At 38.2% G+C, this 25,878-nt stretch overlaps 1 protein-coding gene across 1 annotated transcript in view; it reads left to right on the plus strand.

The window, feature by feature from the left end:
• LOC124712447 (lysocardiolipin acyltransferase 1-like) overlaps positions 1-25,878 on the plus strand; it is a 136,340-nt gene that overhangs the window by 87,750 nt on the left and 22,712 nt on the right. Inside the window, exons 4-5 of the mRNA XM_047242742.1 lie at positions 10,039-10,189; positions 10,920-11,037. Coding sequence (XP_047098698.1) covers positions 10,039-10,189; positions 10,920-11,037 — 269 coding nt within the window. The remainder of the gene's footprint in view (positions 1-10,038; positions 10,190-10,919; positions 11,038-25,878) is intronic.

The following is a 25,878-nucleotide window of genomic DNA, read 5'->3' on the forward strand; positions in this document are numbered from 1 at the left end:
TCCATAATTTCAGACCAACCCCGTCCATCCAACCCTTGTCATGCACATGAACAACACCTGGTGGTACTTCAGAAGATTTTGACACTGTTTTGCACTTGAAAATGATCATTGGATTGAGTTTAGTATCGTCAGCACAACATGAAAAGACAACAGTGTAGTGGATTTTTTCATGTCAACTGCTTTTTATACTTGCAGTTTTAGCGTCTTTCATGGCAACAGTCCTGTTAACTCAGCACATCAAAAGTCAGAGGAGTTTCATCCACATTCACAATTTGGCTTAGTCCCACAGTGGTTTTCTTTCAAAGTAGAAAAATAAAGTGATAGAAAGACAATATTTTCTCTTCATACTCTTGTGGCATTTTCTGAGATATTTTTGTTTTGGTTCACATGCTAAGTCCATGATGCTCCATAAACCTGTAGCACCAATCAACTCCACCCTGAAAGTCTGTTAAGTTCCACTGTACCTCTAGCTTATGAGCATGTATTTGAATCATTTTTGTATTAATTCAATGCCATTTTTTATGGTGTCCTTGAATCCAATTCAGTAAGTCATCTTCTAGTTTTGCATATTTAGTCCTAATTTTTTTCAGTTCTTCTTTACTATCCTGCCAATTATGAATGGTTTTTCCTGTTGGTAGAGGGCTGAAATGCTACTCAGCTGCTCTGTTTCCATGTTCTTCTGCATGTATTACTACTTTCAATTTAGAGCCTGCATCATATGTATACCTTTTATTTCTTTTGATTATGAAGCTTGCTACTAACAAAAATGGTGTACTATTACTGATAACACAAATCACTTTCAATTTAAGTTCACTGGCACTGTAGACTAAAATGACGCATCATAGGCTAGACAGTGTTCTGCATTTTTGATGGACAGTGTAAGCAACCTTGTGAACCTACAACTCATATTTGTTGTGTCGGTGCACTGCTACTGTCAGCTGAATTCAGGTTGCCAGATAGAGATAGGTTCCCCACGGTGTCGCATATATGACCATTTTTAAGATTGGCTGGAATTTTAAATCAAGCACTGTAAATTTTTACATTAATTTTGAGTATATGATACACCTGAATTTTGGAGGCAATTTTTCAAAGAAAAAAGTATCTCTTATAGTCCATAAAATACAGTATGAATGGTATTCTACCTGCCATCCAGTGAAAAGATGGTCGTATCTAAATCAATGATAAGTAGTAAGATTTTAGCTCATATTTAAAAGTGAACGCCTGCAATACCATATATCATGTGTCATAAGCTTACAACACTATTGGCCTTAAAGGGGAATTCCCTAATGTTATCCAAGCTGGTTGTAAGTACTCAGTCAGTTAGAATGGGGTTGTATTGATTACCAATAAAAAAGTAATTAATGGCTGCTGTATTTATTTTTGTAAGTCTACTATTACATTCATTCATTCATTCTTTCTACAATATGCAATATGTCTTTTTTCTTACAATACTTTTGTTATGAGCCGAAAGAGTGAAGTCTGTTGGTGGATTATTGTTGTATAACATGTTATGGTTTCATAGTTCCTGCATTTCTGTTGTGTCGTTGCTTCTTTGTTAGCCACTGTGGACTAATAGGATATAATACTACTGTTTAAGAACAGGTATGGATAAAAAAGTAGTACATATGTGCAACATATATAACAATGCACATATCAGTTATTGGCATATAATATGATGATAAAATGTTATTGTTACAACTGATTTACTTTTGAATTTGGTAAATATTTGCCACTGTGACACCATACTGACTTTTTGGAACCACTCACATAGTAATATAGCATTGGGTGCCAGGTTTCACACCATGCAGCTATCCATTCTGGTGCACCATCATCTACAAAATTTTGACAAAAATAAGTTCTTGTGAGGCACTAAACCTTTAAAAACAACATGAGTTTCCCCACTAGCTCTGTAGCATAATGGATAAGGCTCTAGGCTCGTAAACTAAAGCGTGCATGTTCAGTAGTTACAAAGTGGTGATTTTTAGGAAACCATTATTGAAATGATTGTGTTCCTTATTTTTATACATTTAATTTACTTATAAATATAATTTTTTTCTTACATTTAATTTCTGATTCTTGATTGTCTCATTTCAATCACCGTGACAGCTTTATTATTTTGCACAAATTAAATGAAACGAATCTGTATGAAAAATGTTGTATTTTCTAATGGTGTGAAAAGAATTTTTGTTTTAAATGGTTGTATGATGATAACAACACAAGAAAATGTACATATCATTTTGACACTAAAGTAAAGTGTTGTTTTATTTTATATCCTAAACTTTGAGGCGTAAAACAAACCAAAGACCTCTCTAAAGCACTTTCTAGGTGCCCAGTGCTGGCTTAATCTGCCCCTTGTAAAGTGACATACAAAGTACAAGTAATGGCTGTTAATGTAGTACATGTGTGGACATAAAAAATATAACACTTTGGTGATAATGCAAGAAACCTATCTGATAAATATCAAACAATGGAAAGTCCAGGTTGGAATATCAATTATTATGAAAAGGATAGATTGCTACTCATTGTGAAGATGACACATTGAGTTGCACATAGGCACAACACACAGACCCTACATTCTCTGTCAGATAGTGCTCTTCTCACCCCCCCCCCCCCCCCCCAATCCGCTCAACTGTTCTCTGCTCACCAAAATTTGCAGCCCAGTAAGACCAGATGGAGATAACTGTCACATGTGTGTGTGGTGTGACTGCTTGTGTGTTATCCTTTCTTTTATGAAGAAGACTTTGGCTGACAGCTTGCCTGGCTTCTACTCAGTGTGTCATCTTTATGATAAGTACAAATCCATCCGTTTCATAATTGTTAACTATCTAATAAATATATTGCTTTTTTCTTAAGTAGGAGAAAGTACAAACTCAAACTTGGAGAAAGTACAAACTCAGAAAAAAAATCTACATTAATTAACTTTCTTCCTGCTCATGATATAAGCAGAATCTAGTGCTTTGCACTTCATTGTCTCTATTATATAGTGATACTATGTTGACACCATGTTTAATTTACCATTCTCTATTTCTGAATCTCATTACTTAGGTGTGTTAGTTATGTTTCCACATATACTTCTAACATCCTTTATAGAATCCCAATTTGGTTTTACAAAGAGTGCTCTACAGCACTGGCCCCTTATGTAGCCCTGCATTTATTGCAAATCTCTTACCCAGAGCAAAGTCCCAAGTGACTGGAGAAAAGCACAAGGTGACGCCTGTATGTAAGTATGGTAAAAGAATGGACCTGCATTATTACAGATCAATATCTTTGACATCAGTTTGCTGCAGAATTGTTGCACATACAGGGTGCACATAAAGTCCAGGAATACTTTAAATTATTTATTGCACAAGAACTAAACATTGTACAGATGTCATACATATTGCATTTTGAAGAGGAACTCTGAAAAATTTTACATACATTCAATATGCGAACCATGAGTGACCCGGCAGATGTCAGTACAGTAATTGAATTCTTGCCATACCCATCATAGCATGGGATCATCAACTGTGGCAGTCGCTTCCCATATTCTCCTGTACCTTTGCTACATCAAGTGGAAGAAGCGGTACATAAACCAGATCTTTAAACGTGTCCCCACAGAAAAAAGTCGCACGGAGTGAGGTTGGTGATCAGGGAGGCCATTTCATCAAACAGCTGTCCTCTTCAGTAGCACAGCCGATCCATTCATGCGGCAGCTCTGTGTTCAGGTACCATGAACGATGAAAATAGGGTGGAGCCCCATCCTGCTGAAACATGAAACAGAGAGTCCGATTGTGTTTGAGACATCAGCCATTGCTGCAACGTGTCCAAGTAGGAATATCCAGTGACAGTGTTCTTGGTGAAGAAGAATGGTCTGTACAGTTTTCGATGTGACAGGGCACAAAAAACATTTGCCTTAGGTGAATCATGCTCAAATTCAATGGATTCGTGTGGATACTTTGTACCCCAGATTCCACAATTATGCCTGTTCACTTTCCCATTAGTGTGAAAAGTGGCTTTGTCGCTAAAAATTAAGTAATCAACAATGCCATCCCCATCCTCAGTCAGTTGTTGCAACTGCGAACAAAACTCAAAACACTCGTCTTTGTTGTCATCATTGAGTTTCTGTACTAGCTCCAACTTGAAATGGTTTCATAGACAGCTTCTGTTGCAGGAATTTCCACACTGTCATTGGAGCCATTTCGAGTTCACCGGGAAGACAACGCACCAATTTCTTTGGACTCCTTATGAATGTCTCTTGTACATGTTCCACATTCACTTCTCCCACACTGGGATGACTGCTTCTCTTTGCTGGGGAAGCAACCTGACATAACAAATTTGTTTGTGTCAGTGGTAAATGGCCTTCCTTGTTGGTGTGATTCTTGCCATACTTGGTTCTAAATATCCATTGAGCAGCTGTTGTCAAACTCCAACACACAGAGAGCTTGCTCCGCACCTGAACTCGCCATGTTTGCAACTAGTGCTGACTATCAGCAAATTTCCAAACTATTCTGTGGGTGATATACACTCTGTCCACAGAAAGCATTGTTCATGCAAAACTCAGCTTGCCCTTTTCTCACATGATATTCTGCCAAATATGGGTGAAGGGCAACTGTGGATTCCACATTCAAAGATTTCCATAAAACATTTGACATACTGCCACACTGCTGACTGTTCATAAAGGTACAAGCATATGAAATATGAAATAGGCACCCAGATATATGAGTGGCTCAAAGACTTGTTAATTAACAGACTGCAGTATGTTGTTCTCGATGGTAACTGTTCATCAGAGACAAGGATATCAAGAGTGCCCCCAGGGAAGTGTGACAGGACCACTGTTGTCTTTATATACATAATTTATCTGGCCAATAGGGTGAGCAGGCAATCTCTGATTGCTTGCTGGTGATGCAGTGGCATATGGAAAGTACCTGCATTGAGTTACTTTAGGAAGATACTGGATTACTCAGGCAAAATTTCTAGTTGGTGTGATGAATAGTAGCTAGCTATAAATGAAGAAAAATGCAAGGTAATTCAAAGTGGTAGGGAAAAAAAAAAAAAACACACAAACATGTAATGTTTGAATACAGCATCAGTAACGTGCTACTTGATACATGCACATTGATTAAATATCTAGGCATTATGTTGCAAAGCAATATGAAAAGGAATGTGCTGAAGCATGTAAGGATTGTAGTAGGGAAGGCGAATGGTTGATTTTAGTTTTTTGGAAGAATTTTATGAAAGTGTGATTCATCTGTAAAGGAGACCACATATAGGACACTAATGGACCAATTGTTGTGTACTTGAGTGTTTGGGATCCACACCATGTTAGACTAAAGAAAGACATTGAAGCAATTCAGAGGTTGTTTGTTAGATTTGTTCCCAGTTAGTTCAAACAACACATGAGTATTATGGAGATGCTTGGGGAACTCAAATGGGAGTCATTGGAGGGAAGGCAATGTTCTTTTCAAGGAGCATTATTGAGAAAATTTAGGGAATTACTGTTTGAGGCTGGTTGCAGAACAATTTTACTGCTGTCAGTGTACATTTCCCGTAAGGACCACAAAGGTAGATTATGGATTATACAGACGCATGTAGACAAGTCATTTTCCCTCTCTCTGGTTTATAAGTGGGAACAGGAAAGGAAATGACTAGTAGTAAGTAGTAGTAGTAGTAGTAGTAGTACAGAGTACCCTGTGACATGCACCATGTGGTGGCTTGTGGAGTATATATGCAGATGTATATGTTGAACTGGAAATTACAGAATAGTTAATATTTACCCATATGCAACCTGTAAATAAACTTGTAACTATCAAGTATTTCTCTTGTTAACTATTGTTTAGTTTTCTCAAAATCATCCCACACCTGTTCCTATCTTGTTTCCCCTCCTAAATTACCCAGATTCCTCTGTCAGACGTTTTGTCTCAACTGAATTGTATAACTGAGCCAGTATTTAGGATTTTGTGAAATTCTACCTTTGAATTGTATTTTTCCTTTCATAGCTAAATCTGATTGGTGGGGATGTTTCATTACTACTTACATTTCAGCAATATAAAGCATGCCTGTACATGGAGAAAGTTTTTACTGCTTCTCTTTTCACTTGCTAAATCCTACCTTGACCAGCAATGTCGCCAGATATCTCCCCAACTGAGAACATTTGTAGCATTATGGATGAGGCCCTCCATGATGAAAGACTCCAATCTTGGGATTTTGATGATCTAACGCACCACCAATGTGACAGAATTCAGCATAATATCTGTCAGGAGGACATGCAGCAAAACTATCAATCAATCCCAAGGTGAATAACTGCTTGCATAGGAGAGAAGTTGCACCAATGCATTGATGACTTGCTCTTTCTTTGTGAAGCTCTTTCTCTTCAGTAAATCATCCAACTTTTCTGAAATTGTAGTCATCTATTTATCTGTACATGTACATCACATCTACCAATTTCTGTCCCATTGGCATAATTCATTCATGGTGCATTGCACTGGTTATAATTTGTTGTTAGTGCAACTCAACAGAAACTGCTTGCAGTGGCTGCTTCTACATGTCAATGTGTAATTCAGTTTGCCTCTGAAAGCTCTCCATCTCCATGGGATTTATGGAATCAGTGAATGAATGTCTGTCATCATCTCCAAACATGCATGAAGTGTTTATTGTTTTTTGTCCAAGAATTATTTTAGTACATGTGACATAAGACAGTGGTAAGCGTAGATAATTTACAATACAGTAGTCATTTTGACTACATTGTTGACGTAATCAAAATGCATAATAATGTATGTTCATGTACTACTTTGCTTCTACATGTGATAATAGCAGTTATTAAGTGAGGTGACATGATAAGCACAATGTAAACTATATTATGAATTGGCAATTAGTAAAATTTGGTAAATGAGGTTTACTTATTATGATGTTCCTTACATTCAGACAAAGAATAGAAGCAGTGGTCAAGCAAGAACTGTTTTAACTTTATTTTAAATGCATTTAATGTTGGTATGCATTTTAGGAAAGAAGGCAAATGGTTATATAACATAACTCCAGTAAGATACACTCCTCTTTTGCATAAGTTTGTATTTACTGTGTTCATGTGTAGGTTCATCTTCTGCCTAGTTTCATATGTGTGTATATCATAGTTGTGTCTGAAAAGGTTTTTCTTTCTTAAGATGCCCTCTTTTTGTGAAAATTAGTATTTTGTATATATATAAACAAGGCAGCAGCAATATCTTGACAGTTTTAAAAAGGAGTCTACAAGAATCCTTGCATTTAGCTTTTCTTACCACCCTCATAATCTTTTTCCATATTTTAAAAGTTTTTGTAGAATTTGTGGAATTCCCACAAAAAATTATTCCATACATAAGTAGCAAGTGTATACTACAATGGTACATTGTCAGCACTGATGAGGAGCTTGTATTGTGAGTAAGGGTCCTAATAGCATACACTAGTGAATTCAGTCTCTTATTTAAATTGTTTAGGTGCATCTCCCGCTTCAGATCTGCCTCAATGTGAATGCCTAGAAATTTTGTATAACTGACCTTTGACACATTTTTTTCCTTCAATAGTGAGAACAGGGTTTGCAGGATGGAGGTTTTGTGTGGTGTGCAAGTTAACTGCCACAATTTTTTCAGGATTTATGATGAGTCCATTGGTCCTGAACCAGTGCATTAAGGTACGCATAACTGATATTGTAGCCTCCTGCGGAAGACTGTGTGAATGCATTACTTACACATTATGATGATTTATTTCTCCACAGAGGTGGAAAAATGTTTCATCACTGGCACAATCTTATTGCCGCTTCCATCTTTTTTAAAGTACTGTTGCATTTTAATGAAAATGTCAAGGTGTGTTGTGTGTATCATGGTCGTAGAACTTGTAATAGCTACAACTTGCGTGCCTCAGGTCTTAGGTCCTTTTGTAAGATGTATCATATTGTGGCATACCTAATGTTTGCAATTTGGTGTGACTGGTTGTCTTTCAATGACATTCATATCAGTTCATATCCTTAACATTGACATCCACAATCAATCATCAGCATGTTCATTGTCCACAGAAAAAACTGTAGCCTCAAGTTACATCATACATGTCTTGTGCACTTACTGTGTAGTACAGACTTGTCAAATTTGTTTGTAAAGCATTCCTGCACTGTACCATCAACCTTTCTGTGTGTAAATTCCATAAGATGTTCTTGTTGAGTCTATGCCATTTTTCATGCCACTGCCATTATCATTAACACCTAGAACTTATCACCTCAAACACAGCAAAGTTGGAAACATAGTTCTGTGCCCTCATTGACAACTCTTACTGAACGATCATTCTACAAGGTGAGTCAAAAAGGACTTTACAACTTTGGAATGATATAACAATTTATTGAGGTAACATACAGTATCAGTAGGTGTGTCATTTTGTAGCAAACAACCTCAAGTTTGATTCACATAGTGCATCAGTGTCCATTCTGCCACGAGGAATGCCAGTAGCACACACTTAAAATGACTACTTTCAACTCCAAGTAGGCTTATAATTTACCCTTAGCAGAAGAACTTTGTTGGGACAGATTGTTCATGGAGACACAATAAATCACGTGTTGATTGATTGATTTATTCATACATAGAACAATATACATTGTATTGCTGTTGTCAAATGTTTGTCCAATTTTTCTTACTAAATAAACGTTCCCCTTACAACATTTATAGCTCCTTTACCTAGCTCTACTTTTCTAATCATATCATAAATTGTAACACAGTACAATGATTATGAACATTAATTTAGTCTGTAATTATTTTAAATATTTTTTTACAGTGCAGTGGCTATTACTTAGTAAATATTTTTTAGGCTTTGACTAATGGAGGTGGGATCATTCACATCATTTATTTCCTGTGGGAGCCTGTTTTACAATTTTATCCCATAGTATAATACACTACTCAGAGTTTTTGACTTGTTTCCTCTGTTTAGATGTAAACACTGTCTGGATTTCGTTCCATGGTCATGTATTGAGCTGTTCGTGGCATACAGATTTAATTTTTTTCTTATATACATTGTGTTGATAGCATGGGAAGAAATTGATTACCAGTGGAATGTTTGACACATTACCTTTGATAGTCATATCAAATCAAGATGATACCTGAGACTTTTATGTGAAACTTGATGTGATAATATATTTGCTGATTCTGTAAGTTATCTCAATCAATTTCTTATCATTTGAAAGTTCTAAAAACCTTTTTGACTCAGCCGTATTTGCCTTTACTGTTGTTTACAGAGCCCTATTCAGAACTGTAGGCGCAAAAACTAAGTGCACATGACATTTATTTTTGTGTCTTTTATAATGGCTGTGGAAATCATAGTTGATCTTAAACTGATTTATGTTATTAGTAATAAATGCCACAGAGAACTAAAAGTGCTAGTAGGGTAGTGTAAACGATACAAGATCTTTAGTGAGACCTCTACTAGACTTGTGTTTATCTACTTCACAGGATATTTTTACAGTTCACTTTTTCCCAAATAAATACTTTGTGTATCTGTAGACGTGGATTCAGGTAAGAATTCCATAAACAGTAAGTAGTGTAAGTGCTGAACTAAGCTAATTCTTTTCTCTTCATATCCACCTTTTACAATCTAGCTAAATATGTGTGACTACTGAGCAAAGGCACCTTATTATTCAAGCTCTTTATTGCAAATAAGCCTGCCCCCCCCCCCCCTCTCTCTCTCTCTCTCTCTCTCTCTCTCCCCCCCCCTCTCTCTCTCTCTCTCTCTCTCTCTCTCTCTCTCTCTCTCTCCCCCCCCCCTCTCTCTCTCTCTCTCTCTCTCTCTCTCTCTCTCTCTCTCTCTCCCCCCCCCTCCCTCCCTCCCTCTCTCTCTCTCTCTCTCTCTCTCTCTCTCTCTCTCTCTCTCTCTCTCTCTCTCTCTCTCTCTGTGTGTGTGTGTGTGTGTGTGTGTGTGTGTGTGTGTGTTTTTTGTCCTTCTAAGGAATGACAGAAATGTTTCCAAATGAGTTTAAGTCATGTAACCAGTACTGTTTTCCATATTTATTTGTGAAAATATTTCATATGAAAGATTACTGTACTGATTGGACAGGTTCTGCTGTTTCCGGAAGGCACAGATCTCACAGAAGGTAGTAGGCAGCGTAGTCACAACTATGCAGACAGCCACGGACTGCCACATTATCAGTATGTGCTGCATCCCAAGACCACTGGATTCACATTCCTGGCCCAGCGAATGAGATACAGTGAGTTGTTGGACTTACATTTTCTAGTTTTGTATTTTATGTACAAGGATCTGCCAAACAAAGATCATAAGCTAAGTCCTACATTATAAAGGAGCTCGTTCTGTGCTGCTGTAAAGTGGGAGGTGCCAGAGGATTCTGTTCCAAAAGAAATTCATATTTCTAGAAGACAAGTGTCATTGTGGAAGACATGAAACATTCTATAAACCATTTAGCAAATAGGGTATTGAGTAATGTTAGTTTCACATTGGTGTTGGTCATTCAGACCATCATGTGGTACAAAAATGTTGCCATTCTTTATGAATGTTCATATTATGAGTTACAAACATGTTTATCAAATCAAAGTGTGTTAGGAGATCCTTAAAAGCCTGTTTGAACAAAAAACCCACACTAGATATCTTTAATCGGCAGAATGAACTGCTCATATACATTTGAGAGAACCCTTGGAATTTCCAAGAGAGCATCGACTCAGAATATAGAATAAAATTAATGAATACTCAGTAAGTTGAAAAATATTTTTGTAGTAAGTAGGGCATTTTAGCTGTAATAAACATGGCTTAATTTTTATTTCTTATTTGTGTCTCAGTATTGTAAACCAATGGGATTCTGACTGCAGTCATTTCATATGACTATATGTAATCACTACAAAACCCTTCACTTGATTCACACAAATGTCCCTTCTGAGCAACTTTCTGCAGTGGTTATAATAAGTTTGTTTATGCCAACATTTCAGATGGCCACCTGGATGCAGTGTATGACATGACTGTAGGCTACCCATGTTCTGTACCACAACAAGAGACAGATCTCTTGAAGGGAAATTTCCCTCATGAAGTTCATTTTCATGTCAAAAGGTGTGTAGAATGATCTTTTTTTTTATTATAGAGAAGTAGTGAGTAGTTACTCTTCACTACCTTAGTTCTTCGCAATAACCTTATGTCTTCCTCAAAAATGCCATATAAGAGCATTTGAGTGTTTCATAAAAAATATTTCAATTAGTCACATAAATCACAAGTTACTCTCAACACCATGCCATGATTTGCACACACAGTCCAAGTAGTGGTAGCAAAGTGAATCACAAGGATACAGAATGTGTTACATTGTACAAAGTTTAAATATAACTTGCATGGCAATAAAAGAGACAGTGAAAATGAGATATCAAATAAACAGCACGTACTCAAATAACAGAAAATTTTGTTTCATTGTGAAGAGATGAGTCATATAGGCAGGAAGTAGTTTTATGCTAAATAAATACAGGGATACAAAAATCAAAGTTTTCGTATGTAATTGACGGTACTCAATATAAGAATGGTAATAGTTTGAACTTAACATATTGCTCAGAAAACATAAAATATGAAACACAGAATGCAGACATCATCATCTATACTGTTGTCAAGTGGTGCATCACAGTCATGTTTAAAATAGAATTTGTAACATAAAATTAATTCATACTAGTTAGTGAAACAACTGTAAGTGTAGCAGTGATATTCATTTTGTCTCAGAAATTTATCACCCATATAAAAAGATTTCTCTATTAGTTACTCTTTGAGAATTTATTTGAATTTGGACAATTGTTTATGACAACATTTAGTATGTGGTAGGAGGTCATTAAACAACTTAATGCTGAAGTAATAAGCTTCTTTTTAAGCCAGATAAAAACTTTTTAACACTGTTTTTGGCTTTTGTATTCTAGGAATGATAATTGCTATTGTCTTTTTAGAGAGGAAAGTTATTAGTGGTAGGACAAAAGTCAACAAGGGAAAAGTATACTGTGACGTGGTGGTAAGACTCCCCATTCTTCGAACCAAGCCTCAACTACTCTGGCAAGAGAACCTATTAGGGACACTATTCATTACATTCGTTAGTCTGACATCTCTCTCTCTCTCTCTCTCTCTCTCTATCTATCTATCTATCTATCTATCTATCTATCTCCCCCCACCCTCTCTCTTTTAGCAAATCATATACACCTTTTAGTGATGGTTTCTCCAGAATATAATTGCATACTACACTAATTAACAAAAGTAGCCAGAGCAGGAAGCCTTAATGTTATCTGTCTAGCCACTGAAGCAATAACCCGCAGTACACATATTGTTTAGCTAAGGCTTTCAAAAATATGAAAGATGTGCGGTTGACCACTTTCCTGTCATATTAAGTAAGTATCCAGGAATTTGGTGTCCTCAGCTCTCCGTGTTAGGTGCTCTCTACATTTAAGGTTAATTTCTTCAGGGTTTCTTTGTTGTGCACGATATTGAACCTCATATAATGACTTCTGTCAACAATGAATAAGAGAGCATTTGAAGAGAACCTGTTCAAACTTTCAGTGAAAACTTTTGCTTGCAGTTTTTTTTTTTTTTTTTTTTTTTTTTTTTTTTTTTTTTTTTTTTTTTTTTTTTTTTTGAGATTAATATCTTGTTTGAGATTGATATCTGCACATTCATCACAGAGTATTGTAGCATCATCTGTAAAAAGGATAAATTTGCTCTTTGTATCAAAACAAAGTGGGAGGTAATTAACAGAAAATACAAAACACCAGTGGACCTAGAAAAGAGACTTGTGGAACACTACAACTTAAGGTGTTCCACTCAGATGAGGCAGGGTCTCCAGGTGAGCCATTCAGCATTATACTCTAATTTCAGTTCTTTATATATGACTGAAGTCATGAACTGACAGTACACCTTAAACTATAATATTCTGCCTTTTTCAAAGGAATTTGATGATTTACACAAGTGAAGATTTTCAAGAGACCACAAAAGATACATACCAGAAACTTTTTGTTAAGGTCTCCCAAAAATTTATTGTTAAAAGAAAATATTGCTTGTTCAGTAGACAGACAAGATTCAAATCCAAATCAACTATTGTTGTGGAAGCTAAGATGATCAGCAGTTATTCTCTGCATGTGTTTCTCAAGGATTTTTGAAAAGATTCTTAAAAGGGAGATTGGGCAATAGTTTATGACATTACCTTTTTTACATTTTACCTCTACAGTGAACACACCAAAATTGAATGGCTGTGTTAAAAAAAATGTATGAAGAAAACAAAATATTATTGTTTTTCAAAACAATAAAATGCATCATCAGACTGCTAATTTCGTCTTAGAAACTGCATCCATAAGTGTCTGAATTCTTTTTCACTGTTCATAGTGTTTTTATTCCCTCATCATTATGTTCCAGTAAGATTTTCTCTCGTATTTTCACATCCTCTATTATGTTACACCATTCAAACAACTGTTCAACACTGGTTTCTGACCACTGTGTGCTAAGATATACCTATACATTTTTGCCTTCTCTCCTTTTACCATTTCTACAATAATATGACACAACTTATCTAAGAGATGAGCTTTTGACACTCTAGGAACTGTTATCAACAGCTATAAAGGTCTAAGCATGGAAGTTAAAAACCAAGCGACAAAGGCAGTAATGATAGCCAGATGCCTGCAAATAGCATATGGTGAAACAAATTAATGACAACTGATGGGAAAATAAAAATATATAAAACAATGGTGCATCCTGTTATGACATATTTATTTGTTTTATTTATTTATTTAGTCTTTTATTAATTTATGGAGTACAGTGTCCTTAACTCTAGTCATTACAGAGAACAGTTTTCAAGATGTAGAGATCTATGTCTTATACACTGAAGCGCCAAAGAAACTGGTATAGGCGTGGGTATTCAAATATAGAGATATGTAAACAGGCAGAACACGCTGCTGAGGTCGACAGTGCTTATATAAAGCAACAAGTGTCTGGTGCAGGTGTTAGATCAATTACTGGTGCTACAGTGGTAGGTTATCAAGATCTAAGCAAGTCCGAATGTGATGTTATAGTCGGTGCACAAGCGATTGGACACAGCATCTCTGAGGTAATGATGAAAAGGGGATTTTCCCATATGACCATTTGACGAGTGTGACAGGAATCTGGTAAAACATCCAATCTCCACCATCGCAGCAGCCACAAAAAGTTCCTGCAAGAACAGGAGCAAAGACGACTGAAGAGAATCATTCAGCATAACAGAAGTGTAACCCTTCTGCAAATTGCAGCAGATTTCAATATTGGGCCATCAACAAGTGTCAGTGTGCGAACTGCTCAATGAAACATCATCAGTATAGGCTTTTGGAGCCAAAGGCCTTTGATGTATCTTTGATGACTGCATGACACAGAGCTTTACACCTTGCCTCAGCCCATCAACACCAACTTTGGACTGTCGATTACTAGAAACATGTTGGCTGGTCAGGTGAGTCTCATTTTCAATTGTATCGAGCACATGAATGTGTACAGGTATAGAAACAACCTCATGAATCTATAGCAGGTGATTGTTCAAGCTGGTGGAGGCTCTGTAATGATGTGGGATGTGTGCAGTTGGAGTGATATGGGACCTCTGATATGTCTAGGCAAGACTGTGATAGGTGACATGCACTTGAGCATCCTGTCTGATCACCCGCATCCATTCATGTCCATTCTGAATTCCGACAGACTTGGGCAATTCTAACAGGACAATGCAACACCCCAAACCTCCACAAGTACTACAGAGTGGCTCCAGAAACACTCTTCTGTGTTTAAACACTTCTGCTGTCCAGCAAGCTCCCCAAACATCTGGGATGCATTGAAATGTGCTGTTCAGAAGAGATCTCCACCCCCTCGTACTCCTATGGATTTATGGACAGCCCTGTGGGATTCATGGTGTCAGTTCCCTCCAGCGCTACTTGGGCGATTGCATGCCAAGTCATGTTGCAGCACTTCTGCGTGCTCACAGGGACCCTGCATAACATTAGGCAAATCTACCAGTTTCTTTGGCTCTTCAGTGTATGTTACAAAGTTACAGATCCGTACATTTGTTATAGTTCAAGTATTTGTTTACTGAATAGAAGACAGATATTCTCTAGCAGATCTTTCAAAAGAATTAATATTTTAGGATCCATTTTATATCACTTCGCAACTTGTTGAATTGTTTTATTCCCACCTTTCTGTTGCAGACTTGTATTGTCTGGGAACAAAAGAAAGTTATCTTTTTATCTAGTGTTGTGATTATGTAAATCACATTTTTCCCTATTATTATTATAATTTCCAGTTATAATTGTTCAATATACATTAGTGCATCAAGAATAAACATGCATAGTAATGATAGCGCTTTGTGTTTTAAATATCAGTTTACATGACTGTCTAGATATGCTTCCTGTAATAATCCTAATGCCTTGTTTTTGGATTTTGAAGATCCCTAGAGGTGCTGGTGAATATCCCTAGAACATGAGTCCATATTTTAAATATGTATGCAGATATGCATAATAGGCAGGCTTTAGGGTCTGTTCACTTAAGTGTCCTTTTAGAGCCCTTAAAAGATACCAGCCTGTACTGACTGCAGCATTAATGTGTTCAAAAGTTTGTCCTATTTTAGGTCACTTTAAATCCAAAATGCCAATAAATTTTGTTATTTCTTTATTCACAATGGGTTGTTAGTTGATGGTGATATCTGGATAATGCAATGTATTGTTTCGACAGCTATGGAAATTTAGTGCTACTGGTTTCCTCTTTATTATTATAAGCTGATACATCTACATCTACATCTACATCTACATCTACATCTACATGACTACTCTGCAATTCACATTTAAGTGCTTGGCAGAGGATTCATCGAACCACAATCATACTCTCTCTCTACCATTCCACTCCCGAACAGCGCGTGGGAAAAACGAACACCTAAACCTTTCTGTTTGAGCTCTGATTCCTCTTATTTTATTTTGATGATCATTCCTACCTATGTAGGTTGGGCTCAGCAAAATATTTTCGCATTCGGAAGAGAGAGTTTGTGACCGAAATTTCGTAAATAGATCTCGCCGCGACGAAAAACGTCTTTGCTTTAATGACTTCCATACCAATTCGCGTATCATATCTGCCACACTCTCTCCCCTATTACGTGATAATACAAAACAAGCTGCCCTTTTTTGCACCCTTTGGATGTCCTCCGTCAATCCCACCTGGTAAGGATCGAACACCGCACAGCAATATTCTAACAGAGGACGAATGAGTGTAGTGTAAGCTCTCTTTAGTGGACTTGTTGCATCTTCTTAGTGTCCTGCCAATGAAACACAACCTTTGGCTCACTTTCCCCACAATATAATCTATGTGGTCTTTCCAACTGAAGTTGTTCGTAATTTTAACACCCAGGTACTTAGTTGAATTGACAGCCCTGAGAATTGTACTATTTATCGAGTAATCGAATTCCAACGGATTTCTTTTGGAACTCATGTGGATCACCTCACACTTTTCGTTATTTAGCGTCAACTGCCACCTGCCACACCATACAGCAATCTTTTCTAAATGGCTTTGCAACTGATACTGGTCTTCGGATGACCTTACTAAACGGTAAATTACTGCATCATCTGCGAACAACCTAAGTGAACTGCTCAGATTGTCACCCAGGTCATTTATATAGATCAGGAACAGCAGAGGTCCCAGGACGCTTCCCTGGGGAACACCTGATATCACTTCAGTTTTACTCGATGATTTGCTATCTATTACTACAAACTGCGACCTTTCTGACAGGAAATAACGAATCCAGTCGCACAACTGAGACGATACCCCATAGGCCTGCAGCTTGATTACAAGTCACTTGTGAGGAACGGTGTCAAAAGCTTTCCAGAAATCTAGAAATACGGAATCAACTTGAGATCCCCTGTCGATAGCGGCCGTTACTTCGTGCGAATAAAGAGCTAGCTGCGTTGCACAAGAATGATGTTTTCTGAAACCATGCTGATTATGTATCAATAGATCGTTCCCTTCGAGGTGATTCATAATGTTTGAATACAGTATATGCTCCAAAACCCTACTGAAAACCGACGTCAATGATGTAGGTCTGTAGTTCGATGGATTACTCCTACTACCCTTCTTAAACACTGATCCGAGCTGCGCAATTTTCCAATCTGCAGGTACAGATCTATTGGTGAGCGAGAGGTTGTATATGATTGCTAAGTAGGGAGCTATTGTATCAGCATAATCTGAAAGGAACCTAATCGGTATACAATCTGGACCTGAAGACTTGCCCGTATCAAGCGATTTGAGTTGCTTCGCAACCCCTAAGGTATCTACTTCTAAGATACTCATGCTAGCAGCTGTTCGTGTTTCAAATTCTCAAATATTCCATTCGTCTTCCCTGGTGAAGGAATTTTGGAAAACTGCATTCAATAACTCCGCTTTAGCGGCACAGTCGTCGGTAATAGTGCCACCGGCACTGCGAAGCGAAGGTATTGACTGCGTCTTGCCGCTTGTGTACTTTACATACGACCAGAATTTCTTTGGATTTTCTACCAAATTTCGAGACAATGTTTCGTTGTGGAACCTATTAAAGGCATCTCGCATTGAAGTCCGTGCCAAATTTCGCGCATCTGTAAATTTTAACCAATCTTCGGGATTTCACGTTCTTCTGAACTTCGCATGCTTTTTCCGTTGCCTCTGCAACAGCGTTCGGACCTGTTTTGTGTACCACGGGGGATCAGTTCCATCTCTTACCAATTTATGCGGTATGAATCTCTCAATTGCTGTTGCTACTATATCTTAGAATTTGAGCCACATCTCGTCTACATTTGCATAGTCAGTTCGGAAGGAATGGAGATTGTCTCTTAGGAAGGCTTCTAGTGACACTTTATCCGCTTTTTTAAATAAAATTATTTTGCGTTTGTTTCTGGTGGATTTGGAAGAAACGGTATTGAGCCTAGCTACAATGACCTTGTGATCATTAATCCCTGTATCAGTCATGATGCTCTCTGTCAGCTCTGGATTGTTTGTGGCTAAGAGGTCAAGTGTGTTTTCGCAACCATTTACAATTTGCGTGAGTTCGTGGACTAACTGCTCTAAATAATTTTCGGAGAAAGCATTTAGGACAATCTCGGAAGATGTTTAGTGCCTACCACCGGTTTTGAGCAAGTATTTTTGCCAACATATCGAGGGAAGGTTGAAGTCCCCACCAACTATAACCGTATGAGTGGGCAATTTATTTGTTATGAGACTCAAATTTTCTTTGAACTGTTCAGCAACTATATCATTGGAGTCTGGGGGTCAGTAGAAGGAGCCAATTATTAACTTAGTTCGGCTGTTAAGTATAACCTCTACCCATACCAATTCACACGGAATATCTACTTCAACTTCACTACAAGATAAACCACTACTGACAGACACAAACGCTCCACGACCAATTCTGCCTAATCTATCTTTCCTGAACACCGTCTGAGACTTCGTAAAAATTTCTGCAGAACTTGTTTCAGGCTTTAGCCAGCTTTCTGTACCTATAACAATTTCAGCTTCCGTGCTTTCTATTAGCGCTTGAAGCTCAGGGACTTTCCCAGCACAACTACAACAATTTACAACTACAATTCCGACTGTTCCTTGATCCAAGCACGTCCTGTATTTGCCATGCACCCGAAACCCCACCACCCTATGGCGCAAGTCAAGGAATCTGCAGCCAACACGGTCGCAAAACCGTCTGAGCCTCTGATTCAGACCCTCCACCCGGCTCTGCACCAAAGGTCCACAGTCGGTTCTGTCAACGATGCTGCAGATGGTGAGCTCTGCCTTCATCTCGTAAGCAAGACTGGCAGCCTTCACCAAATCAGATAGGCGCTGGAATTCAGAGAGAATTTCCTCAGATCCAAAGTGACACACGTCATTAGTGCCAACATGTGCCACCACCTGCAGCTGGCTGCACCCTGTGCTCTTCATGGCATCCGGAAGGACCCTTTCCACATCAGGAATGACTCCACCTGGAATGCACACGGAGTGCACACTGGATTTCTTCCCCTCCTTAGCTGCCACATCCCTAAGGGGCCCCATTACACGCCTAAGATTGGAGCTCCCAACTACCAATAAGCCCACTCTCTGTGATTTCCCGGACCTTGAAGGCTGAGAATCATCCTCTGAAACAGGGCAGGCAGCTGCATCTGGCTCAGCCAGAGACAGTGCCTGAAACCTGTTTGTCAGACGCACTGGGGAGGCTTTCTGATCAGCCTCCGGGAATGTCTTTCGCTGCCTGCCACGCCTTGGAACGACCTCCCAGTCAACCACAGGCGAGGGCTCGGCCACACTGTGGGCAGCAGCCGGGGCAACCACAGCGGCAGACCGATCTGGGGACAGACGGGACGAGGTTGACATCCCTGTGATACCCACGTCCGGCTCCCATAGTGGTGCCCATAGGCAAAATCCTCAAGCTGCGCGACCGAAGTCAGCGCCGCTTGCAGTTTTGAGCAAAGGGATGCCAACTCAGCCCTCATCTGAACACAGCAATCACAGTCCCTGTCCATTCTAATCGATGTTGAACAACAGTTACTGAAACACGAGTTCGTGCCTAGATAACACAAGGGAAACACGCAAAGAATGTATTAACTAACCTGTACAAATGCCTAACGACTGCACAAAAATCTGCCTGAATTTACGATTACAGTAACTAAAACTCGAAATTACACCACCTATACGAAACTCACACGCAATTTAAGTAAGAATCTACAAAGTAAACACTAAAGCGCGATGCTACAACTCTCAAATACTATAATACGCCCGAAATTTATGAATTAAACAATGCAAGTACCCAGAAACACACAAAGAAATTAAGAATTAAACTGTGTAACAAATAAGTAAGCTAGGGGTATACGACTTGCTGCTGCAGCTGCTTATCCAACAGCGTCAGGGAGCACACATTGCTCGACAATTTACTTAGTTGATTTGTAACAAAGTTTATTCATGGTGGATGTCATTATTTTTTACTGCTTTTACTAGTATTGCTGTGTCATCACTTTGTTTGGTTCAGCATGCACATCCAGATCATTGATATACATACCACGAACAGAAAAGGTCCCATTACTGACCCTTGAGGTACCCCAAAGTTGATTGGCCATTATTATGGTGTATTCTGAGACTATTTGTGACTTTCCATCTATATGTCTAATGCACTTTTTGCTTATTGTCTCTGAGAATAGAACAAATCCATTCATTTGCTAATCCCCTATTGCCATAGTATTCAAGCTTGTTTAGAAGTGTTCTGTGGTTTATCATATAGAAAGCTTTAGTTAAGTCTATAAACATACTTCCTGTCTGCTGTTTTCCATCAATGCCCTTTAAAACAGTAGTTATACATTGCCATCTCAGTTGATTTCTTACTTCAGAAACCATGTTGAGAACTGTCTGATAGTCCATTTTTGTTAACAAACTTCATTAACTTATTGTACATTATTTTCTTCAATACTTTTGAAAAACAGGATGTAACTGTAATGGGGCTCTTTGCCTTTGTCACCAGCTTTGAATGTTGGAATAACTTAGGACATTTTCAGCTGATCAGGAAAGATGCCCATCTCTAACGAGCAATTACATATATGCGTGAGGGGGCCAGTAATATTTTGAAGGGAGAGCTGTAAGATTCTGCTCGATATACCATCAGTTCCTGCTAAGTATGTTGTTTTTAAATCTTTAACAGCCTTGATTGTTTCATTCCTACTAACATGATCCACAAACATTATAAAGTGTAGTCATTGATTTTGTTTTCTGCTGCCTGCTGATTAATAACAAAATCAGTTTTAATTACATTTTCAGCTATTCAAGTGAAGTAGCTGTTGCATATATTTGCTGTTTCACTTGGCTCTGAAATCTTTTTATTGTCACATAACAAGACAGTATTCTCATTGGTTTTCTTACTTTTGCCTGTTCCCTTTTTTATTATGTTCCATACAGCTTTTACTTTACTTTACTTTACTTGTAGTATTTTTATATACCTATCATTGTGCATTATTTTGCCTGTTTTATGACCTTCTGTTAAAATTTTTGTGCGTGTTGTGTGGTGAGTATGCAAATCTGCTGTGACACTATTTTCGTTGCAGATTTAGTGCAGTTGTTTTTTTTTCTGGCAAGAAGTTCTTTCCTTTAGTAATCCAGACACTGCATCTTAAATCATTAGTCGGAAGATTGTGTCTAAATGCTGTATCAGTTTTTCTAGAAATATGTTGAATTTTGTATCCAGACTATGTGTTTCATAGATATCAAACCAATCGTCATTGTACAGTAATGAATTAAAGTGGTTTATGTTTGACCTTAAGTATGTTGTTGCTTTCTTGTCCTTCAGTGGTGTTGGTCACTGATAAAGCTTTACAGTCACTGAATCCTGTATTAGATACTTTTATAGACCTTTTATTTATCTTTATCAATCAGCAGAAACTACAGTGGAAACAAAAAAAATACAACAAAAGTTAACGGTAGTGCAAATGAAGGTACTAAAGCAGATATAAGTAGTAATCATATTGAATTAGAGAACAAATGTATCAGTGAGAAAATAGTGTGGAATGCAGGCCATAAATGAATGGATGACGACAAAGAAAAGAAATTGGAGGGACTGTATAGAATGGATGGACCCCAGAAGACTCATTACAATTTGTAAACAGGGACTGCCCGCATCAGAAATGACTGCCTGGATGACCACTCAAGGAAAGGGATAACAGATGATCCAGTACATACATGTATAGAACAGGGCAAATCCTAATCAGCGGAAGAAGAAGAATAAAAATCAAGTCTATTGAATTCTCCTCTGTAAATGAATAAAGGGAATTTCTTCATTTGAGTTTCATAATTGTCATATATACTCTTTGATACACTTCTAAATTAATTTCTTTTGCAAATTATTATGCCCATTGCTTTATAAAGCAACAGAAATGTAAAAACTGTTAACATTAACATAATTTTAGATAAAGAAATGCAAAGGGTATATTACAGTCCAGAGGAGGAAAGACCCACAGGAGAGACAGTAATAAAGATTTAATTGTCTCCTCAAACAAGTCAAGCTGTTGCCATGATATTTGTTGCAAGTGTCAGTCATTTGGTGAATATTCACCTTTCACTGCAACAGTTTCCTGATGATGTCTTACATGGTGCAAAATTTTGCACTCTGGGCATTCAGCAACGCCCCACCTTGAAGATCATCCTGGCTACACAATGTATTGTTCATCTGAGGAAAGAGGAACAAGTATGTCAGGAGGATATGATGTGGGAGGTAAAATCTGGCAGCCCAAAGGAGCAGCATGTGTGACTATCCCATGCAGAATTATGTGGAGCAGCAACACCCCTGACAGCTTCCTGAACCACAGCCTCCAGTTACTTCATATGGAGATATCAATTGGATGTTCCTCTGTTACTGGGTTGCTGCATAAGATCATAGCATTTTTCCATAAGTTTAATAAACACAACAGATACACATAACAGAGACTTTAGTCATCAATAATATCTTTTCCTCCACTGTTTACAACAGTCTGTCAGCACTGGGGTAACTTTTCGATTCTGTGACTGTAGAAATCACATGATTTCAAGGTGAAGAACTTGTAGAGCCATGTTTGGTACACATTTTCATCCGTAAAGAAAGTTCCTTGCAGGTTGATCCGGTGAAGAGTGGAAAAGGTGAAAACTTTAGGTGTGAGATCAGTTAAATAAGGAGGGTGTAGAATGACTTCTCCAAGACAACTCCTGCATAGTGTTTTTGATAGCCTAGCAAAATGTAGGTGGGCATCATCATGGAATAGCATAACTTCATGCTGTCTTACTGGTTGACCATCTTGTGTTGCATCTGTAAGACATCTCAGTTGTTGACAATAAACGTCAGCAGTGATGGTTACACCTTGGGGTAGCAATCAGTAGTACACCACGCCATCGCTGTTTCACCAGATCCAAGCATTATCTTTTATGGATGCATGCAGGTCTATCTATGGGGTGTTCCTTCTTTGTTTTGCCTCAATTATTCTTTCTTTTTCTTGTAGTAAGATAGAGACAGCATTTCTCATCGCCGATTTTGATACGGGATAGGAATGGTTGATATTGTTCGTGAGCCAACTGATGGCATGCAAGCAGAAATGCATATGTGGCTACCTGCTGATTTTTGTTAGAGCAAGCAGTACACATACACCCAATTTTTGAACCTTCACCACTGCTTGCAAATGTCACATGGTGGTGGAATGACTATATTGCATCACATCTGCCAGTTCTCTAGTATACTGATGTGAATCATTGTGGATTAATGCATTTAAATGATCTTCATCAAACCCCAAAGGTCTTCCTGAATGTACAGATTTACTAATGTCAAAACAATCCTCCTTAAAACGAGAAAACAATTTTCTTGCAGTGCTTTGCCCAGTGCCATTATCCTGGTACATGGCGTAAATGATTCTGTCTGCCTCCGCTGCTGTCAGCTCTATATTAGAACTCCAACAGAAGAATATGTCAGAAACCTTCCCATTTCTCCTCATTGCACTCCATTTTCTACTGTCCACAGCTCTTCTCACTATCTCCAAATGACAATATGTAAACTCAAGTAGCAACGGTGAACTGCAAATAAAAAAATGACAATCAATAAATAAAACTGTAGCAATGAGAATACCAGCATGCAAAACAAAAATCTTATGAACCTACCTAATACTTTGCCATTTACGACTGTAATTTGTTAACAGCACACCATGGCGGCTCCACAAAACCCTCTGCATCATCCTATACTGGCTGGGTCTTTACCTTTTCCAGTGGTGGTGAATCCAAATGTTTCCGTTGCTTGCTTTGCTTCTTTCTGTCAGAGTCATACTGATATCTGATACACCCAACACTCATCCACAGTGGTTATGCAGCTAAAGAAGTCACCCAGGTTGGGCTGATGCAGTAGCAACATTTCCACTGCTGCCTTGGTTCGTAAAGCTTTTCAAAACGGTACAGTTGCTTGTAAGACCCAGCATCCAGTAAGCTTTATGTGTTGGAAATGTTGTGTGAGTTATTGAAAACTGATCCATGACTGACTGCCTCAACTGTGGCAGGCCAGTCTTTGAGCAGCAAGGATTCAAAATCTTGTGATTCCCGCAGTTTCACAGAGATATAGTTTGACATTTCATTCTTTATAACTGAGATTTATATGATTGTGCCACCTAACCACTGTTCATACAATCATGCACTATCGCTATACACTGCCACTGTGTCAAAATGGATTATTTGGGCATCATTTCTCGTCAAAAGCAGAAAGAAAATTACTGTGGAATATTTCATATTATTGATGGGCTGCGCTATTCTGGTTTGACTCCTACAACAGTGTGCTGTGGTACTGCTGTTTGGGTGCTTCAGTGTCTGCCACAACTGGAGGGAGATATGTATCTGCAAATAAACAAAAATTAATTATATAACTTTTTCACATTGCTAACTGAATTTCAAGGTCACCCCTCAGTGTACATTTTCTTCACACAATGCACACATTCATGGCACAGAATTGACTGTTGTACATACCTGTGCACATTGTTGAGAGCCCTCTTGACACTGTTGATACCAACACTATAAATGTACCACACTCCAACATGCACTGCTACATTTGTATCACAACCAAAGTACATTCACCAGTTCTTCAAATTTTAAGATTTATCCTTGCTATTGTTTTCTGCATCTATTTGACATTTGTTGATGATTCCATTCATATAACATTCATTCACAAACTGGTAGTGTTCTTCTAGATACTTTAAATGTTATGTAAAGTTACCGTATCTAACAATACTGTCTGCCCCCAATTTGTCTACATATACTTTAACAGACTCATCAGACTTTGCCTCAAAAGTATTCATCTAAAATTACACTGAGGTAGCAAAAGTCGTAGGGTAGCGATGTGCACGTGTACAGACAGCAATAGTATTGTGTACACAAGTATAAAAGGGAAGTACACTGGCAGAGCTGTCATTTGTACTCAGGTCATTCATGTAAAAAGGTTTACAGTGTGGTTATTGGCACACAATGGGAATTAACAGACTTTGAATGCAGAATGGTAGTTGAGTTAGAATCATGGGGCATTCCAATTTTGAAATCATTAGGGAATTCAGTATTCTGAGACCACAGTGTGAAGATTGTGCCAAGAATACAAAGTTTCAGGCACTACTTATCACCACAGTCTATGCAGTGGCTATCAGCCTTCACTTAGTGATAGAGAGCAGCTACATTTGCATAGAGTTGTCAGTGCTAACAGACAAGCAGCCATGTGTGAAATAACCACGGAAATCAATATTGGAAGTATGACAAACAAAGCCATTAGGACAGTGTGGCATTTGTTATTAATGAGCTATGGCAAGAGATGACCAACATGAGTCCCTTTGCTAAAAGCACAACATTGCCTGCAGTGCCTCTCCTGTGCTCTTGACCATATTGGATGGACCATAGATGACTCGACACTATGGCCTGGTCAGATGAGTCCTGTTTTCCAGTAGTAAGAGCTGATGGTAAGGTCTGAGCATGTTGCAGACCCTTGAAGCTATAGACTCAAGTTGTCAAAAGGCAGTGCGCAAGCTTGTGATGACTCCGTAATTGTGTGGACTGTGTTTACATGGAGTGGATTAGGTCTCTGGTCAAACAGAACTGATAATTGATTGGAAATGGTTATGTTTGGCTACTTGGAGACAATTTGCAGGCATTTATAGACTTCATGTTCTCAAACAACATGGAATTTGTATGGACGACAATGCGCCATGTCCCTGGGCCATAATTGTTTGCAATTGATTTGAAGAACATTCTCGACAGTTTGAATGAATGATTGTCCACCCAGGTCACCCAACATGAATTCTATCAAACATTTATAGCACATAATTGAAAAGTCATTTTGTGCATAAAATCCTGCATTAGCTATGTTTTCGAAATTATGGATGGCTTCAATGGCAGCACGACTCAATACTATCG

The sequence above is a fragment of the Schistocerca piceifrons genome, chromosome 8 (genome assembly GCF_021461385.2).
Source record: "Schistocerca piceifrons isolate TAMUIC-IGC-003096 chromosome 8, iqSchPice1.1, whole genome shotgun sequence".
NCBI classification, from domain to species: Eukaryota; Metazoa; Arthropoda; class Insecta; order Orthoptera; family Acrididae; genus Schistocerca; species Schistocerca piceifrons.